Below are 22,076 nucleotides of genomic sequence, written 5' to 3'. Positions count from 1 at the left end.
TCACTTAAATTTATTTATTACTGTTCATTTATTATTGTCTAGAAAAATGTTCCATGTTTTTAAATACTTTCTATTTATATACTCCACGAACTCATTTTTTAATTGTTTCAGGCATCTAAAAGAATATTGTTTATTATTCTTTTCAGATTACTACTGTATTTATAACATTATTATGTTTCTAATAATACTACTTTATAAAGTACTCACATTCGATATTGGGATAATTTTCTAAATTTTACAATGTCTAGACTTGGAGCATGGGGCATATGTATCATAAATGCTCCAGGCAACACTAAAAATCTGTATCCTTGTGATTCAAGCTCCATTATGTGAGACACTTTATTCCACCCAAATCCAACAAATCGTGTATCATATGGTACAACACTCCTTTTTACCACAATATATGGCTCGAAATCTGGCTGCCATTTTACCTGATATTTAAATTATTATTTTTTATTTTTCTTTGTTTTATTTATATAAATATATAGTTACCCTATATGGTAATAAAGCCTTTCTCCATTTGTCATATTTAGTACCAGCATGTCCAGTTGCCCAAATATGATATCGAAACGTGAACAAAACACCTTCATCCCACATATTCATAAGCTCCTTTTTTGTGCGTGGAAAAGATATGCGATATCTCTGTGATTCAAAAGCGGGTACAACAAACGCCTTGTGTAAAAATAAGTGAAATGCGATATGTTAAATCAAGAGAGATTGAACATATTTTACAAATTTTTAACAATATCAAAAATATTTAGTAAAAAATAGGAATAATAATTGTTTTTGACAACCATTTTTTTTTAAATAAATTATATAATGAGTTACAGGAAATCAAAATAAAAATTTCATTCAATTTGCATAAACTTTTCAATACGTATACATAATCAACTTGAACAATAAAACTTAAGATTTAGCTATTAAGGTCAGAAATAAGTCAACTGTTTATTTCGTAAATAAAATTATTGCTTTTACTAAAAATTAATCAATTCGATTTGCAATTGTTGAACACATTTCATTTATTCTATTTTATCAAGTTTTAAAAATGTATTTTATTTAAGTGCGAACAAGTTTACTATAATCAGTAGCCCAAAACTGCTCAACGCTGGTCGTTATCGAGTTACATAGAATTTTTGAAATCGAAATTTTTTTGTGTAAAGGTCGACGAACGGTCAAAAATCGGCTCACACACACACCCCATACACATTCAGAATGACATTAAACATCTAAAATACATAAAATTAGCAAACCTGATTTTTTCGCGAAAACAAATTCTCCTTGAAAAGTTAATTATATTGAATGTTATTAAAGTTTCTATAGATTTGTTGAAATATATATTTGATTTACATGCGTATCAATTCGATAAATCTGGTAGTAAGTACTTAAGTCATTCGTTGACCGTTAGAAATGCTTATAATACTACTTAAAAAATTGAAGTTTATTTACCGTTTTAAATTGATTATTTTTCACCTGCTGCGTATATTTGCGAATATATTCATATAAAGTAACCATTGGTAAAAAGTCGATATCAGTTAGAAAGACGTATTCTGTAGTTACTTCTTTCAAACAGATGTTTCGCAAATAATTCACCGGATAAAAGTCCTAAAACATAAAGCATATGAAATTCGATTTTGACATTTGATTTCCAATCGTAAAGTGGATAAAGGAATGAAATTACCACTAGATTATTTAGCATATTAGTAAAGAAAAACTTACCCCTTCTTTATAAACGATGTGGTATGCAATATTTTTTCGTGTATTCAGTGACTCTGATGATTGTATATAATTCAAAAATTGCTGTACTTCCGTATCGGTCATATATATTGCTAAGCTGATAGGTCCTAAAGTTGTAAAATATTGTTATGAGAAAGTATCCGAAAAATTTTTGTATAAAAAAATTATCTGATATAATTTAAAATATAAAAGTGAAATTAATTATAAGTTTGATATTCACTTATTTTCATGGTATTTTGAGTGATATGGAATATCACATATTTTGTAAAGTAATCTGTAATTTAACTAGTTGTAAGTGGTATTTTGCCTTAAGGCAAGATTCATGCACTTGCGGACATATATAAACAATCGACATAATAAATAAAAAAATACATTAATTTATCAGTGATTTAAAAGTATGCCGAGTTGCTGTATAGATCATAATGGGAGAAACTATTGCAGATTATTCATTTCTGTAATTTTATTTTTATTACACATTATTGAAAATTTAACACGTACCTAATACAACTCGGAGTATTTACTAAAAGCGCGATAAATAATTAAACTTCTAATAAATCTTTATAATTGAACAATTTTCTGTATCACCTATTTTAGTATATTATAAGAGCAGGTTTTCTATCGCCATACCAAGTATCATTAAAATTATCGAGAATTTTTTGAATAATCTATTACGAAGAAATGGCCATTATTATCCAAAACAAATAAGCACTTTTATGCGAATTTTAAAGAAGCTGATCATATCAAAAAACTAACCAACGCGAGGGTACTTACCAAATTCAGTCATTTAACGTTTTTGATGAAAGGTCTAATTTTAACAAACGCCAAAAAACGCTACTCATTTTTTCAAAATTTGATAAATTTTTAAAATTAATCGACTTGTCGTAGGGCCGTAATGATTTAGTATGTTCCATAAAAACATGATATCTATTATTAAAAAAAATCATAAAAATCGTCGAAAAAACATGTTATTACGAAGAAACGGTATGGACGATCTTTTCGAAGACGAACTAATCGGCATGATTCCCAACCAATATTCTTCGAACGGTTTTTGAATTTTCAAAATTGATTCTGGATTGTGAGCTAAAACGTGGACAAATAACTTTACTTTTTAATTCCTCGCAGGGTAATTTATAGCAATTGCAAAAAAATCGAAAATGAAAATTTTAATATATCTTTACGTTTCAGAGGTTTCGGAACATTTTGGCATACCTTAGAAAATATGGATGTGTGTGTTTGTGTGCGTGTGTGTATGCATGAGCGGCAACTTATTTATTTCATTGAACTTTCTTGAATCATAAATGATTATTAACTTCCCGAAGGAGAAGTTCATGTTTTCATAAAAAAATCCGATTCACTAAAGTTATGTTTCCTCGACGTTTGAAACCATTCTGAATCAAATGAGACCAAATTTGGAAAAAGTATGTGTGTGCGTGAACAGATTTTTTACCGTAAATCGATGTTTTCTTAAAAACGGCTGAACCGATTTCAAAAATTTGAAAGCCATTCGATGCATCTGGATGAGGACTAGCGTTTATCAACTTTGCGCGAGTGCGCGACGATCATCTAAGCCGTTTCTTTGTAAATCGCAGCAAAGTAAAAAAATTTTCGTCCACGTTTTAACCTGCAACTCCGAATCGATTTTGAAAATTCAAAACCGTTCGAAAGATATTGGTTGGAAATAAAGCTAATTAGTTTTTGGTAAAAATCGGTTTACTTGTATTGAGGTGTTATAAATTTTTTTTCGACGATTTTTATGATCTTTTTTGGCGGTAGATACCATTGTCTTATAGCTCACACTAAAATATTACGGCCCTATGACAAGTCGTTTAATTTTAAATATTCGTCAAAGTTTGTCAACATTATTTTGCATTTGTCAAAATTAGACCTTTCATCGACGTTTGCTCAAAAACGCCTGAATCGATTTCAGAAATTTAAAAACCATTTGATGTAACTCAATGCGGACTATTGTTTGTCAGTTTTGTGCCGCGATCTGCCGAGCCGTTTCTTTGTAATGTGGAAAAAGTGTTAAACCCTTTGTCCACATTTAAGCTCATTCTACCGAATCGATTTCAAAATTTCAAAAAATATCAAAAACTGTTCAAAAGATATTAGTTGGGAATGATACTGATTAGTTTTAGGTAAAAATCTACCGAGCCGTTTTCTTGTAATTAACTGTTATAAAATAAATTTAAGCCGATTTTTATAGAACTTTTTTTGGCGATATATATTATGATCAAGTAGTTTAATTTTGACAATTCATCAAAGCTTCGAGTAGTTTTTTGACGTTTGTTAAAATTAAAATTACACGATTTACTTGGTATAACGATAAAGCACTTGGTATTAATGAACATACTGAACCATTAAAGTCCTACGGAAACTGGTTCAATTATAAAAATTATCGATATTTGAAAATTTGCCTTTCAAAATTCTCAAAAATATATTTTTTAATATATATTAAGTTATTTAAAAAGATATATTAACTTCCCGTAGAGCAAGTTATAGTAATCGCAAAAAAATCGAAAATGAATTTTTTTATAGATATTTACGTTTCAAAACCTTCTGAACATTTTGGCATACCTTAGAAAAAATGGATGTATGCATGTGTGAGTCTGTGTGTGTGCGTGTATGTATGTATGTATCCGGGAACACGGATCAACCGACTTGAATAATTCAAGAAACATTCGATTCGTATTAATAAGGAGACGTGCTGATTAGTTTTTGGCGAAGACAGGTCTAGCCGTTCCGAAGATACGGGGCAAAAAGTGCCGAAAACGGTAACTCATTTTTGATTAATTCAAAAAACATTTTATTTGTATTGACTAAATAAAAAACTGTTCAAATTTCGTTGGAAAGGCAAGTCCAACGACTTTGGAGGTATGGAGAAAAAAGTAAAAAAATGAGCCATTTGGCGGTCAAAAATGAACATTAGACATATGCACATCAAATTATCAGACATTTTATAGAGATTTTAACAATAAGTATAAATTTTGTTTACACTCCTATGGGTTCCGTACCAATGTTTACGCGTTAGACGGCGACGCGGCGCTTACGCGATTTGATATTTCGTCCTTATGCAGTTAAAGCAGTATGATTGCTTTGAAAAAAGTTCAGAATTTCTAAAATATTTCAAAATGATTTAAGATAGAATGATTTAATATGGTTCGAAATTCTATTAAAAGTTTCAAATCATTGATCAACTTTTATTGATTATTATTATTATTGATTATTTTTAATTACTCGAATTTTGAATTGCGGTACGGGAAGCTCCACCAATTTGCCTTAAGGCACGATGCCCTAATTGCCTTAAGACAGAATTCCACTTACAGCTAGTTAAGAAATAATATCGATTTTCAAATCGATGAATACCTTTCCAATGATTGCATAATTCTTCGAGAAACTGTATTCTGTCCATTGACATCTGAACGGCTAGGGTCACATCATAATCATCTAGGGGCTCATAGTGAAAATCCAAATAGAATAAGTGTGTTCGCCACTGGTTAAGTCCTGCTTTACGAAATTCATAGCAATCATCGTTCGGATCTATCTAAAATTATGACCAGAAAAAAGATCGTTGTCATTTAAGGCCAGATTAGATGTTTAATATAAGTTTTTTTTACTTATTTATACTCACCTCATTATAATCGAGAACTTCTATTTGGCACTCTGCAAGTTGATGTCGCAGGAGATTTCCATCATAATTTAAAAATGTTAAATATAAATTCCTAAAAAAACTGGCATGTTCTATTTGTACATTTATTTTTTTCGGAGAATTCCAATGAATTATCTGAAAACATGGTCTTGAAATTGTTATTCAAACCATTATATTTCTTACGCACTAAAAATGATTACAATTTTAAATCTCTATAAATGTAATATTAATTGAAATAAAAAAAAAATAAAAATCTTGGCCGGTTTTCATTATTATATACTCACCTAAACTACGTTACCTTGAAATCGGTAGTATTCGCGAAACAAGATTTGCTGGTGCTGTGGTCAGAGAGCTGAACATTCCAAACACACGGCAAATGCATCACGAGTTCTGGCCGGGTAAATAGAACCGTATTAATTATATCTTGATCAGCTAACGATGTACCGCCTTAAACATATATTTAACGTAAAGAAAATTTTATGTATAAATTCAGTTATCAGTAATTCATTGTATACCCAAGGAGTTAACATAATGTCGAGCCACCGGCTCCCAGATCGACGTCCAATTTAGTTTTCGCAATTCGGATAATCGTAATAAAGCCACCCCAGTGTTAAATCTATTTGAAACATTTATTTCAAACCTCATATAAAAACTCATCTTGTTATTAAATTTTTTCGTATCGCTTTTATGATCTTTCTTACCCTTTTCCTAAAGCTGGCCACGGTTTGTGCTTTTTCCATAACGTTCCTAAATACCAATCGCTTTGATTTTCTACTAGGCCGATAGCCTGAAAAATACCAAACTAGAGTTACAGGAATCGCACATATTGAAATATTGATAAACGTAAAGCTGGAATAATCTTTTTTTTTCAAGATTAGCACCAATATATTGCCCTACCTGAACATCGCTCATGCTTTTAAATAATTTCCATAGTTCTTCTATATTAGCGGCAAATGTTAAATCCGTATCAAGCAATATCACGTCTGATAACGACTTTGGTAAAATATATGGGAGAGTTAATTTTAGATGCCCGTATGGGCCCGAATAATGTTGGCCAGGTATCCAAGCCACTGAACTTAGGGCTTCTGCACTCGGATAAAAACTAACATTGACTGCAATTATAAGGTCATTTGAATAATAATTACACAATTCCACAAAAGTTGGGGGTCAAATTGCAAAAACGGAGAAAAATAAAAAAAAAACACAAAATCTCCGATCTACAATTTTTTCTGCATGATAATTAAAATCTTATTATTTCTGTCTGGAATCTGAAAATTAGTCTGGAAGCTGCAAAAAGATACTCAACAGGAATAAACAAGGATCGGAGATTTTGCCGTTTTTTATTTTTCTCAATTTTTTGCAGGTTGATTTTGATTTTAGATTTGTCTTCAGCGGATAAAAAGTACTTTAAATAACATAAGCCGAACACTGAATATAGACAACTTCGTAGACCTATATTATTATTGCATTTTATGTACATTCTTACTAGAGAAATAAAACAATTTTATGAGAAGTACAAATAAACAAATAAGAATTAATATATAAATATAAATATAATAATTAATGTATTTTAATACCTTGTTGTAATCTCCAGGTTTTAAAAAGTGTGCCAAGAATATTTTCGGATATTGCGTCAGTTAAAAAATGAAAGTGTAATGGTCTTTTGCGATAAAATAAAATTGACTTTAGCATCGGAACAACTTCGCGACTATTATTTAAACCTGCACAGACAATGCATATATGGATTGGTTCACAATTCCAGCCCCCTGCCATTGTACTCTGTAAAAGTGAGTGATTAAATATATGATTAACTTCTCGTAGGGTAAGCTAAATATGAATGTTTGTGTGCGTGCATATGTGAAGATACAAATTTTCGACGATTTCGAGAAACCGCTCAAACGATTTGGATGATTCAAATAGCATTCTATTCCGATTGATGGAGAAACGTGCTGATTCGTTTTTGGCAAAAGCAGGCCTAGCCGTTTCGAAGATACGAAGAAAAAAGCCAAAAATGTCAATTCAATTTTTGAGAAAGCGGAGCGTCCGATTTGAAAGATTTAAAAAACATTCTACTTGTATTGACGGTATAAACAGTTGATTAAATTTTTGGGAAGGCAGGTCTAGCGATTTTGGAGATCATGAAAATAATGTCATTTGACGGTCAAAAATGATCATCAGACATATTGCACATTGATCCCCAGACATATTGCATTTTGTTTCTACTTTTTGCGTTCTGTGTCGAGATTTATAATATTTATCTTCAAACTGCAACGCGGCGCTATCGCGCTTGTTATTGGTTTTTGGGGAAGGCCGGATCCATTGTTTTCAAATTTTCAAAAAACTAGTCGTGTATGGCATTGTGCCTTAAGGCAAACTGCTGGAACTTCCCGTACCGTAACGAAATATTTGAGAATAATTAAATGTTTTCAAATTAATTAGATTAATATAAATACTGTAATATTTTCGAATTAATTCGTAGAATAATTATATAATTATATAAACTGAATTTGAAAGTTAAAATTATTTATTTAAAGTATATAAGTGAGCTTTAGAACTTTAGCCAGAATTAAAATAAAATCTGAATTATTTACATAAACAAAAAAAAAATTCTTTTGTAAAAAAAAATTGAAAAAAAAATTTTGAAACAAAATGTTTTTTCCAAAAGCAATTATTTTGTCATAACAAGCAGAAAGTTTTTTGAATCATTCAAATCGGATGTTCCGTTCTCTTAAAACCCCGATTTCTAATTTCTGCACTCTTTGGTTCGTATGTCCGTAACGGAGGGACCGGCCTTTGCAAAAAACTAATCAGCACATATCCCTATCAATAGGAATGTAATGTTTTTTGAACCATTCAAATCGGTTGATCCGTGCGCCCAAAAACGAGGGCGAAAAAATGCGGACATACAAAACACACACACACACATTTTTATGCACATCCTACGGGAAGTTAAAAAATCAAGATATATCAAATTTTTTAAATGTTTAAAAAATAAAAATTTGAAAACTTTAAAAAAAATTGAATTACGGTTTTAAGTGCACATTAAAAAGGGAACACAAGTTTAAAGAAATCTTAAAATAGATCGTTTTATTCAGAACAAAGATCGCAAGTCATATAATAATATGTTATGTCCTAATTTGAATTTATTATAATTTATATATTAAGAGCTTTGATTGGTTTTCGTAAAATATCGTAAAATAGGTCACAAAATTACAATAACAAAAAAATCAAAATTTAATCGACATAAATTAAATACTGCTACAATAGGAATTTTAGAAACATCTTTTTTAATTTTAAATACAATAGGGAGCTACAGAGATTTTAAAAAGATCGTTTTTATTAACATATAGAAATACTAACACACGTAACTAATTGTAAATACTATTTTCTAGTTTTTAATATAAATAACTAAATTTTTATGGAAATATAATTACCAGTCCTATTCTCTCGGAATGTCTGTGTAAAGTTTCTTGTGCAGATGGATGAACATATTGTCTAATAGCCAAATTTAAAAACCGTCTTTCGTATAATCTTCCATATGTAAAAACACACACCATAGTAAATAAAAACATTGAAATATAACATATTTTTATATAACGATTTTTAAATAAATTAACTGTATTAATTATCATACTGGAATATATTTTATTAGTTCTCAAATAGACCCAAAATTATCTAGTTAGTTGCGTTATCTAAAATACAATATTGATATTATTGACCGTAATTAAGATAATTGTTTAATAATGTTTTCAATGAACTAAAATTCGTTTTAGTAAAATTAGATTGCTTCATTTTCATGGTATTGTGCCGAAAGCATTATCAAGTACGTCGTCACTCTTTGTTTGCTGAGCACAAATGACTTTGATTTAATATGATTGAGACTTGTAAGACAATGTTGAAGTATTATACCTTGTACTAGAGTAGCAAATTGATTTTCAAAATTGAAATATACGTTTTAAATTTAAATTTTATAATTTATATAAAATTAAAGAAAAATATTTTATATAATATGAATCTTATTCGCTACATTTCAGCACTATAATAATTTAAACGACATTTAAATGGATTATTTATAATTATTGAATTTTATTTATTTTTATAATATTGAGAAATTTTGTTTATTAATTTTATTATTATTATTATTTGCTTTTATTTTATATTAAATCATCATACTACGGATATCATTTTAATGAAAATACTATCCTTTATTTTGTACTCTTTTTATTTAAATTTATGTTATTGTTCATTATTGTTACTAGATGTTAAATTATTTAGCAGTTGTAACAAAAATTGTAATTAAAAAAAATTAATGTGTACTGCAGGCAGACAATTACTTCTTCTATTTTATAAAATGGTACAATTGAAACAATTTGTAATTTCCTGTAGGGTAACTTATAGTAATCGCAAAACGAAAATTATTTTTTTCATATTTCTACGTTTCAATCCCTTTTGAACATTTTGGCATTCCTCAGAAAAAATTGATGTATGAGTGTGTGTAGTATGTATGTATTTTTTTTTTTGTGCGGATGCAAATTTTCGTCGACGATATCCCGAGCACAGATTACCCAATTTGATTGATTTAAAAAACATTCGATTCGTATTGCCTGGAAAACGTTTCCTAATTAGTTTTTGGCAGAGGCAGGTCTAGCCGTTTTGAAGATACGGGGCAAAATGTCAATTTAATTTTTGATAAAACGGAGCGTCTGATTTGAATGATTCTTAAAACATTTCACTTGTATTGACGGAATGAAGAATTGATTAAATTTTTGTGAAGGCAGGTCCAGTTGTTTCGCAGATTCTATAAAAAAGTTAAGAGTAATGTTTAACCATTAGGCTGCATTAAAACAGCTACGCATCGCGATCTTAATTAAAAATTTAAAAAAAAAATTACGGGTACGCGAACTTCCTGCAATATGCTTTAAGGCACGATGCTTTGCGCCACTAGTTTATAATTGGTAATAGTTTATCCGTTGTCGATATCGAATTTCGGTATTTATGAACACCACTGTAGATAATGAAAACAATCAGATCTCATTGAGACAATAACCCATAGTGCGATGATTCGTTCTTAATGGCTTTTGTTATATGATTCAAAAAGCATTCGCACACTTATCACTTTCGATATACCGAAACAAAATTTACTGCTTTTATTACATTGCTCATTTATAACTTTTTGTATTTTCATAAAGTACAAAACTAGTTGGAATTGGTATTTGGCGTGAGGCAAGTTTCATGAACTTCCCGATATGTGTAAATAATCGACTTAATCAATAAGAAATAAATTAATTTATGAGTGACTAAAAGTATTCCGAGTGGATTTATTACACATAATTGAAAACGAACGAACACGTTAACTGGAAGTGTTTACTAAAAGCAAATTTTCAAAAATCAACAATTTTTATAATTGAACCAGTTTCCGTAGGTCTTTATTGGTTTAGTATGTTATTTTAAGACCAGGTGCTTTATTGCAATACCAAGTAAATCGTCTAATTTTAATTTTAACAAATGTCAAAAAAACTACTCATTTTCTCAAACTTTGATGAATTTTTAAAATTAAACTACTTGTCGTAACACGTAAGGCCGCAATATTTCAGTAAGTTCTGATATATATCGCCAAAAAAGTTCCATAAAAATCGGCTTATTTTCGGCCGATCGTCGCACAACACCGAGAAACGATAATCCTCATCGAGATACATCAAATGGCTTTTAAATTTCTGAAATCGGTTCAGGCGTTTTTAAGCAAACGTCTAATTTTGACAAATGCCAAAAAAACGATACTACACGAATTTTTAAAGTTAAACGAGTTGTTGTAGGGCCGTAATATTTTAGTATGATCTATAAGACTATGGTATCTACCGTCAAATAAATAATAATAAAAATCGTCGAAAAATTTTTTTAACACATTATTACAAGAAAACGGTCCGGCCGATCTTTACCAAAAACTAATCAGCACGGTTCCCAACCAATATTTTTCGAACAGTTTTTGAATTTACAAAGTCGATTCAGAATTGCGGGCTGAAACGTAGACGAAAAATTTTTCGATTTACAAATAAAAGGTTCGGCCGATCGTAGCGCAAACTGACAAACGATAGTCCTCATCGAGATACATCGAACAGCTTTTAAATTTTTGAAATCGGTCCAGCTGTTTATGAGAAAACGTCGATTTACGGCAAAAAAATCTCTTCACATACACATACACACACATACTCGTACATATTTTTTCCAAATTTGGTCTCATTCGATTCAGAATGGCTTGAAACGTCGAGAAAACATAATCTGGTATAAAGTAAATATTTTTTTTTCAGGTTTAGGAATATCTATATGCATAATAGGCTTAACGTAGAGTTCACATGGAACCCTAGCTCCATACTTGTTTATCTATGCCTAGCTCGTTTTTAATTTGCCGTACGATATGTTCAGTGCTGGATTTACAGTAGGGGCAATCGGGGCTACTGCCCAGGGCGGCAAATTTTGGGGGGCGGCAAAATTTGGATAGTGAGAAAAAAATTCTATACAATATAATCAACTTTTTTGACAACATTTTTTATTTCAAGAAATATAATTAACAAAACATAATACGATTGCAATGCAAAATTTGGGTTCAAATAAATGTTAACTAAAATTTATTATTTTGCCTAGCCTCCCTCTCCGAACGTAAATTATCAAATTGGTTATTAAGTTATCGAATTTGGCAATTTGGCTAATATAAAGATCCGTAAACAAGGTGAAAGTTTAAGAAGAATATGTTCTTCAGTTCTCGAGATCTCTTAAAATGACGTATTTGTGCACTTCCAAGCTTTATAGCGTCGAAAAAAAAATTTAAACTAGTGACTCATGGCATTTTACTTTAAGACAAATTACTGAAACATCCCTTACTGAAAATTACATTTTATAAAGAGCTTTAAATTTTATTGAAAAATAAAAAAAAGACTTCTAAAACACATTTTTTGTATTTTGAAATTTTTCGAAAATTACGAACTTTTTACTAAGCAATCGCGCTACGTAGCTGTTTCAGAGAAGAAATATCGAAACTCAATTACCATTTTTCGTAATTGCCTGTACCAAAAGCTAATCAGCACGTCTCCCCATCAATACAAATCTAATATTTTTTAATTATTCAAGTCGATTTCGAGAACACGGATCAACCGATTTAAATGATTTCATTCCTATTGATATGGAGACGTGCGATTAGTTATTGGTCAAGGCAGGTCCAACTGTTTTGAAGATACGGGCCAAAATGCCAAAAATAATAATTCAGTTTTTGAGAAAAAAGCGACCAATAACATTCAAAAAAAATTACAGAATAAATAACTGCTTAAATTTATGGGGGGCAGGTCTAGCGGTTCGATGGTTTCGATGGTTTCGATGGTTTAATAAAAAAAATTGAAAAAGAAACATTTGGCGGACAAAAGTGATCATAAGACATAGACACATTAAATTATCAGATATTTTAAAGATATTAGAATAATAAGTATAAATTTTGTTTACATTATATAAGTTGTGTAACATTGTTTATCCGTTAGACTGCGACGCGGCCCTTACGCGCTTCTATATTTTACCCCTCGCAGCTGAAGCAGCGCGATTGCTTTAAAAAAAGTTCGAAAGTTCGTAAAATTTCAGGGATGGGGCGGCATTTTTGTCAGTGCCCCGGGGCGCCAAATTTCTAAATCCGGCCCTGGATATGTTATCAGCAATCACAAAAAAATCGAAAATATTTTTTTTATATGTTCTACGTTTCAAGGTCTTCTATGTTCTACGTTTCAAGGTATGTGCGGATACAACTTTTGTCCACGTTTGCGGAAGCATGGATCATCCGAATTAAACAAAAAACATTTTTCTTGAATTGACATAATGTAGAATTGATTTATTTGTGCGAAGTCAGGTCCAACGGTTCCGGAGATAAAATAAAAGTTAAAAAAACGCCATTTGACGGTAAAAAATGATCATTATTATGCACATGCACATAGAATTATCATATATTTTATAGAAATTTTGATAATAAGTACAAATTTTGTTTTCATTTCTATGGGTTCCGTATCAAAAATTATAATATTTAAAGTTGACTTATATAGTTCAAATAGGCTTCAACGAATAGTATTTGCACCTTTATACAATTCGGCCGAATTCCGAATATTTGAATACTACATGTGATGGAGAAATAAACGATAAAATTATAAAAAGCGATTTTTTTTATACATGTACATGTATTACTAATTATTTCTATTTTCTTTTATAAACTCAATATTATTTCTAATATATTTCTTAGGAATGCTAATCATAACACAATAAATAAAAAATGATCAAGAATATTGTTTGTATATTTTGAGTATCAATAATAGCTCTTTATTTGGAAATGCTTAGATTTCATATAATGATCTAATGATTTTATTATATTGATACAACACATGCGTGTAACTATTGAACGATTCACATTAAATAATAAAAACATGTAATAATAAAGTATATTGTGAATATTCAGAAAAAAGTTTTTCACGTGTTTATATAATGTCAAAAGTTATTATATTATATATATATATATATAATAATTTAAACTTTATCAACTTTTGACAATAACGAAATTATGTAAACCAAATACAGATCAATCGCGAGCTCTTTATCGCATAAAAGATAAAACACCATGATGCTGTCGCTGAGCGGCCGCGGCGCTTTTGACTTTAACTGTTCGATATTCGGCCGAATAGTAAGTTACTATTCGGTATTCGGCCGGATAGTAAGTTACCATTCGATATTCGGCCGAATATTAAAAAAGGTGCCAAATATGCCGAATACCGAATAGTAACCGAATATTCGGTGCAAGTGTAGTTCAAACAAATGTTCTCGATATATTCGACAATATGAATCAACCAACTTGAATGGGTATCAGAAACTTTCAAGAAATTCCAAGAATAATTTTAAATTAGTGTACGAAAAGTTCCAGCAATTTGCCTTAAAGCACAATGCCATGCAATACTAGTTATATAATAATATAAAAAGATGAATTGAACCTATCGCTACGACCTTCATCTATAGACGACATTCGCGTGACGACCTGTGTGTATGAATGACGCCTATAGATGACATCTAGTGTGACGAATTTTGCTGAAATATTTAATATCTTGGCTCAGAATTAGTCCAAATTATTGAAAATTCTGCTTTGCTATATAGTGGTTTTACTTTTAGAGAAGTAAGTTTTTTAATTTTAAATATATTTTTATCGCAATAATTGGAAAATCTGAAAATATTTTATGTAACAAATACTTGGGCAGTTTACTGACTCCTATATCTGCGTTACCCCGTGGAAAATACTCTCGTAGAAAAAAGGGTTAATTTATGGCAAATTATGGGCGCCGAATCAATTCATGGTGTTCGGGATTAATTATTTATAACAAATTTTAAAGAAATTAGAAACTTCAAATTATTATTGTAGTTTTGTATTTTCTGGTAGTGAGGTTGTTCGGAGCAATTTTTAACGATCACCATTTGAAAAGTAAATGAAAGTGAATCCGCAAATTATCCGTTTCATTGAAGTGCACTTTGGTAAACCACATTTTTTGTTTTTTGGTCTGACGTTAACACAAACAAAGCGGATGGTTTTCCAACTCGTGAACAGGCAACGTATAACTGCAGTTATACGTTATAAACGGAAGACCAGTCGGAATCATTGGTATGTCACCAAATCGCCAGCAATTTTTGATTGAATGGTGAAATTCAGTGCGTGTACATCATTATTCTTTGCGGCAAGAATTGCTCGTTGACCTAACCAAGCATAATTCTCACTAATGTCATTACTCGAATTTTTAATTACGGTGCGTTAAGTTGCAGCAGCTTGCATTAAGGCACGATGCCATGCACAACTAATTTTCTAAGCTATAAACCTTGCGGAGCCCGAGACCTTTCCAACGAATGCAAAATTGTCGAAATCGGTTCGTGCGTTCTGGAGTTATTTCGTCAGGAAGGAAAACCCGACTTATTTTTATATATATATATATAGAAGATATATATATATATATATATATAAATATATATATATATATATATATAAATTGTCACATGAATTTTGATTTCATATTGATTATGTATTAATATTGATTATGTATTAATATAGATAAGGCTTCGAGACAAAAATATGCTTCAAATAAACTTTGTTAGCCAATAACTAAAATACTTTTTGAAGTTTAGATTAAGGTCGTAAGAATTAAAAAAAAAAGTTTATTTCATATTTTCATTGGTTCAACTATTCAAAAATATGTGTGCAAGAGATTTTAAAAATTTTAATTATTTTCTGAGATGTTTGACTGTGATAAACCTCTTTTGTTTTTTTCCTCGAAACTGTCTATTTCTCAACTTCTACTGATCGATTTACTTGAAACTTGTGCAGTCTTACCTCTCTTCAGTATGGACTACGATCACCAAAAAATTCTGATATTTAATATTTTTTAAAAATTCGAAAATTGCAAAAAAAATTTTTTTGGACTTGCCCGTAGTTCACGCAATAGCGACATAATTCTAGATCTAGATTATTATTAATAATAATATTATATACACACTATATATAAATAATATAAATATATATATATATATATATATATATATATATATATATATTTGAGTTAAAAATTTGGGCGTTACATCAAGACATCTTAGCCTTCATTCAGTGGCAATTTAACTATACAAATTAAAACTAAAACTTAAACTTAACTATAAAAATTGAAACTAAACTATAGCTTTAATTTTTATAGTTAAATTGATTGCCACTGAATGAAGGCTAAAATGCTAGCCGAAACATATGGATTTTAAATAAATTTCTAAAACCTCTCATATTATTTTTATTGTCGTTGAAATTTTTTATGTTGATAGACACCCAACATCCTAAAGAACATAAAATTTTACGGCCCTTTTTTTTTAAAAAAAAAATTTATGAATGTTTGAAAAAAAAAATTATATATATTATGTCTGTTAATAAAACTTTTAAGGTGACCAAAACCTAGAACATTAAAAATAAATTAACTAAAATAAAGCAAATTATTGCAAATAACTGTAAATATAAGCAAATTGTAAAATATATTTTTATTTACATTTATTGTTAATTTTCTCAAACTACAACATTTTTTTATTGTGTTTCTTTAAATTTGCAACACAATTGATTTTTTTTCAATTGGTTCATTCATTATTTTTTCACAATAATCTCCAAATTCACTATCCACAAAGATATGCTGGCCAATATATTTACTAGGTTTTGCATTCTTTTTTGGTGGTGGAACAGGTGGATTAAAACACATTTGGCTGCCATCAAATTCCTTTAACAATTGTTCTGGGGACCTGAAAGCAAAAAAAAATATATTTTTTTGTACATTCATTAAATGAAAACATTTCTTAGAAGCCTTACAGTTTTCCTAGATCTGGTGCAAGACTGCCTTCACCAGTTGCTGGAACATTAGAAGCAATATTAACGGCCATCTGAAAAAAAGATAAAATAATGTACATTATACAACAAAAAAATGTTTTTAATATGTGCATAAAATATTATTGAAATATATCTAAATATACCTTCCTAACTATTGGGTGAAAATGTCTACTAGCAATAGATAGTTCATATAATGCCGTGCTACTTGCATTACAAAATTCAGGTTCATCTAGATACGGATCATACTTTCCAGTACCTAACGTATTATCTGTGTCCAATAGCAAATCTGAATTTTTGCCCTGAAAAATAAATATAATAATATAAAATTTTCAGCTTCTATATACATGCTAGAATTCCAAATCCCAAAACAGATAATTACTTTACCTGTTGCATCACAGTTCTTATAACACCAAGTAATGATATGGTTCCATTATGTAATTGATGTAATGAAAGTTGCATACATCTCTTCAAAAATGCAAGGAGTCTTTGTTGGGATAGTTGTTTTCGTCTTCTAATCAAAACATGACATAATGTCTTAACAGCAGTTTCTAAATCAATATTTGTTCGACCTAAAATATAAATTCAATAATATTAACTTATTTTAAAATATTGCATTATCTATAATACTAAACTGTAAATAATATATTTGATAATTCTCATTAATAAAACACTTAGAATTTAAACAAAACAAATAATGATTGGAATTACTGCAAAATGATAGACATATTTAAATAAGAATATTTTCAGATGAAACAACTATAGTAAAAAGATGTTTGACTAATTGCAGTTATGTTTTAAATATTATCAAAATTAGCACTAAAGCAATATCTACTTGTTTATCGTTCTTCAATAAATACCAACCTGCATTAATGTGCATTAAGTTTCTGTACAAATGTGTATAAAATCTCAAAGGATCTATATTCAAACACTCTCCTTGCCCTGACAATACAGAAAATACAGTTTGCACACACATCAGTTGATCTCTGTGATTCAACACTCTTTTTTCATCATCATCATCATCACCTGGTTGCATTAATGAATTCAATACATCAACTAAATCTGAGTATAATTCCAGATTTATTACATGGGAAAATCTGAAAATATTAATTGATAATTAATACACTTGCATAAAAAACATTTATTATTCACATTCAAGACATTAAGTATAGATACTGTCATTCAACAGTTCAAACCAGAAAAAAAACTGTATTAATAATAAAGACAAAAAATTAAAATATTTTTTTAAAACAGATATTTCCAAAATTTAAAAAATGTAAATGAATAAACTTACTTTGATAATCCTTCTAATGCCACACTCAAAACTTTTGAATTTGGGGCCCTCTTCAAAATTCTAAAGTATATAGTAAATAACACTTTGGTTATTTCCGTCATTTGTTTTTGCTTTGCTTGCTTATTCTCTTCAGCTTTTGTTTCTAACATTTCCTTCTCCAGCTCTTCTAACTTCTTATTACGTTTTCTTTCACGCTTGGAGAGTTTTAATAACTTTTGTTTTCTAGTCATAAATTTCTTTTGGCGTATTTCTTCTTCTTTTTCAGCATCTAAATTGACATCTTGAATTCGTAATGCTAATAAACAAGCTAAAGCATCTGTGTATACATCATGAGACTGTGCTTTCAAAAGATGGTTAATTGCACGAACTATCTAAATATTGAGAAAATAATATACATAAAACAAAGAATATATATATAGAAGTATTTTGAAATAAAACACCACCATAATGAGATCATATGTGACTCATGACAATGGTGTTTTAATGTTATCAAACTTACTACTAAAGAAATATCTCCTCGTTTATCATTCTTAAATATTGTTTTGCAACAATTACATATCATAGCTCTAATATTTTCCAGATTATGATTCAAAAAAGGTACTAACATCTTTGCAATGTTTTGTGAAAAGTTAAAATAGGGATGTGACTCTAATAATGAACACATGCAGCGAATAGCAATTTCAGCCAACTTTTTATCAGAATCGGTTAGTTTTTTTCCTAGCTTTTTTTTTAATGGAGCAGTCATTTTTTCAAGTTTTTGCAAGTATTTTTTATAGTAATTTAGCAGAGTTGTTTCATAACTTTGTAATTGCAATGTATCCTTTTTTAACTTGATACCAGTATTTTCTTGATGTTTTATTTGGTATTCTGGCAATATGTCCCGGAACACCTCAAATATGGAAACTGCTGCCAATTTTCTTATCTAAAACATAATATTTATTAACAATAAGTTTAATAATTCAAATAATAATAATTTTTCATCATCATTATTTATAAATTATAATAAAATCCTTCAATTTAATTAATATATGTCTACTAAATATTTTCAAAAACTTACAGTGAACAGATTAGTAGTCCCATTCTTTGAGTCATCCAACAAATACAAAAGTTCATTAAAATGTTTCACTTTTTTTCAGGACTTTCTAATAATCCTGAACAAAAGACTCCTATTCGAAATTTCTGTTTTTGTAGTTCTGCTTGTCGTTTTGCAAATAATTCTGCAACAGAGACTGGTTTTGTAGGATCTATTTCATTGTCATCTTCCAGTACAAAAATATCATCATCGTCTGAATCGTCATCATCTTTGCGAGTTTGCATGTTATGATCAATATTTTCTTTTACTTCTTCATCTTCATCATCTGGTATTTCTTCATCAACGCTACGCATAATCAAACCTGAAATAAATATTCTATTACAATTTGCGATAGATAAAAGTTTAATGCTTTCACTACCTATGTATTGGCTAGGTTACACTTTATTTGCAACCTTCAGAAAAATAAACTAGTCCTTTCATACTTTTTGATTAACACCCACCTGATTTTGTTTTTATTGGAAGCAATAACTTAGTTCTCTTTGAGTTCTTCTCATCAACATTTTCTTCTTCATACCGAGATTCAATCTCATTATCTTCTCCATCTAAATTTGGTTTCCTCTTACGCTGTTTTATTGGCTCACATTTATCTTTAAACCTGAATGTCGAATTAATATTAAAGAATAATAGAATTCAACTAGATTATAAAATACATCATCCGTTAATATTTTGCAATCTAGATTGCTGACACACAGGACTTCTCAACAACTCCAAAATTATTTTAACCATATATGAGAACTACTTTGCTTTTTAGAAGTTCTGCGCTTATCTTTATAATATAAGTTTTTAGGATTAAAATTCTTCTAGATTTGTTGACTCGTCATATGTGTCAATGAGTCTAAACAAACAATGGAGAAGAAAGCGTTACTACTTGATAAAACAAAATGAACAACTGCAATATGTATTACACTATAGCAGTGTTTTAAAAATGAGACATGTTTATCCGTATTACAAAAATGAATAAACATCCCAAAGTGAATCTTTATTGAGAATTATTGATATTATTTTCTCATTAAAAAAATCTTTAAAAGAAGTATTACAAATATAATTTTAATGCAATATTCTTCGCTAAGAAACGGATCAAATCTAAATACATATAATTACAATACAATGACAGTCATTACCGAATTTTATTAAGCAATGAATAAGAAGTAGATTTCTCAGCAACAGCTTTTTGCAAAAAAGACAAATCATCTTTTTCCACCATCTCGAGCATTCCTTGTCCATGATCACTCTCCTCTGAGTCACTATATACAACATCATTTTTGGCGGAGGAACCTGATTATTTGTTTTTAATGCGACTTTATTTCGCTTGTTTTTTATCTTTCCTTGTTTAGTAAGTTTATTTTTTTTCTGATTATTTCGCTTGACCTTACTAATTTTATTTTGCTTTTTCTGGAATGATAATATATATGAAAAATAAGAACATTTAAATTTTTAACTGATATATTTAATTAAATATATTAAATTATATACCACTGCCATGATTAGTTACAATCATAAATTATTTATATTTTATTATTAAATGAAACAAAACTAATAAGCTATTATTATATTGTCTAGGCTAATAAGTTAAGGTTAGAAAAGACATAACCAAATTCTGAAAACGTGCGTAAACAACCAGGTGATGACGGTCATTGCATCCAACATGCAAACTGAAAAGATAGATGAGACAGGGTTAGTCAACCGATTTGCATAAAAAGCATAAAAATAACTATCATTCAAATACCCTAGACAATATACTAATACCATCTACGATTGCTACAATTATTGATATTGTATTGTATATACTCTTCTTTTATCTATGGCATTGCATATAACGCGTTTAATACCAATAAACGCGATAAAATAGATAAACAAGTATGGGGCCGTTCAAGTATTACGTAAGCACGGGGAATGGGGGTATTGATTTGCTTATTTTGCTTAATTTGGGTAAGAACTTTTGCTTACTTTTGCTGACATAAGGGGAGAGGGGGGGGGGTAAATAATTGTAATAAATCTGCTTACGTAATACTTGAATGGTCCCTATGCGCGCTACATTCTTTTTAAAATGCAAAAGTAATTAATAATTACAAATTAATTAAATTCATACGATTTAATCCAGAAAATAAATTTAAATAATGTTATTTAAAAGAATAGAATATTTCATAAATTAATAGATTCAATAAATTAGTAATAGATATGTATGCAGCCTCAGTACTACTATTATAGAACAGAGATAAAAAAAAACACATACAAAACATATACAAGGCATATAAATAAAATACTATAGAATATTAAATAATTATTTGTGAAATAATATTTTTGCGTATTGCGTAAATACCTACCCTTAAACATCGCAACATCCTACACACGTTTACGATTTTCGAGAATTTACAAAAATAATCGTGTCGCCCATAATAGAAGAATAAACATAGACGTGAAGCAATTGGGTTAGGTTATTCACATCTGGCGACCAACATGCTTTTGACGTATTACCACGAATAGAACTGTCAAATAATCAAGACCAATATTATCAACAAATCTTCAAAATGATGTTAATATAATTGTTTAACCACGTTTATATTATTAAAAAATGGCGGAAGAATTAAAAAAATACCTTAATCAGCTGCTCCAGAGGTTGTTCAATATAATGTATTCTTTAAATACACAATCAGAATCTTCATTATCATAATACTTTTCTTACAGGGTTAATGGTTTGTTATGTATTCTCATAACAGATAGGGATGGCGTACCATTATTAAGGTTGCTTCCGAAAGAGCCCCTGAGCTGTCTATGAGGCCAGGTTTTCTATCAACTTTTGGCATGGCTACAGACCAAGCTAGTAAATTAGGTCTAGGTCGTAATAAAACAGTTATTTGTATGTACTCAAATTATCAGGTAATAATAAGTTATATCATGATACTCT

At 29.5% G+C, this 22,076-nt stretch overlaps 2 protein-coding genes and 1 pseudogene across 2 annotated transcripts; 1 reads left to right on the top strand and 2 right to left on the bottom strand.

Moving 5' to 3' along the window:
* Positions 1-24: 24 nt before the first annotated feature.
* On the bottom strand, positions 25-7,156 carry LOC113365559 (LARGE xylosyl- and glucuronyltransferase 2-like). The gene is made up of 12 exons (XM_026607091.1): positions 6,961-7,156; positions 6,281-6,495; positions 6,085-6,170; positions 5,899-5,999; positions 5,682-5,830; positions 5,366-5,518; positions 5,101-5,278; positions 1,717-1,841; positions 1,447-1,602; positions 493-672; positions 208-431; positions 25-115 (listed from the first exon to the last, which is right to left on the bottom strand). The coding sequence occupies exons 1-12, from the start codon at positions 7,154-7,156 to the stop codon at positions 25-27; spliced, it is 1,854 nt and encodes a 617-aa protein (XP_026462876.1).
* Positions 7,157-16,545: 9,389 nt separating this feature from the next.
* Positions 16,546-20,773, bottom strand: LOC113365560 (annotated as a pseudogene).
* An 857-nt stretch (positions 20,774-21,630) lies between these two features.
* On the top strand, positions 21,631-22,048 carry LOC113365562 (ragulator complex protein LAMTOR3-like; the record flags this gene model as incomplete). Its single annotated transcript, XM_026607093.1, is given in 3 exon segments — positions 21,631-21,787; positions 21,857-21,912; positions 21,915-22,048. Coding segments are annotated over 3 exon segments (234 nt in total), but the record flags the coding sequence as incomplete, so codon positions are not given.
* Positions 22,049-22,076: the final 28 nt, after the last annotated feature.

The sequence above is a fragment of the Ctenocephalides felis genome, unplaced genomic scaffold (assembly GCF_003426905.1).
Source record: "Ctenocephalides felis isolate EL2017-DRISC unplaced genomic scaffold, ASM342690v1 CF-g0.4_SCAFFOLD_01110, whole genome shotgun sequence".
Classification (NCBI taxonomy): domain Eukaryota; kingdom Metazoa; phylum Arthropoda; class Insecta; order Siphonaptera; family Pulicidae; genus Ctenocephalides; species Ctenocephalides felis.
Note: the sequence above shows the minus strand (reverse complement) of the source record. Positions and strands in the feature narration are given on the sequence as shown.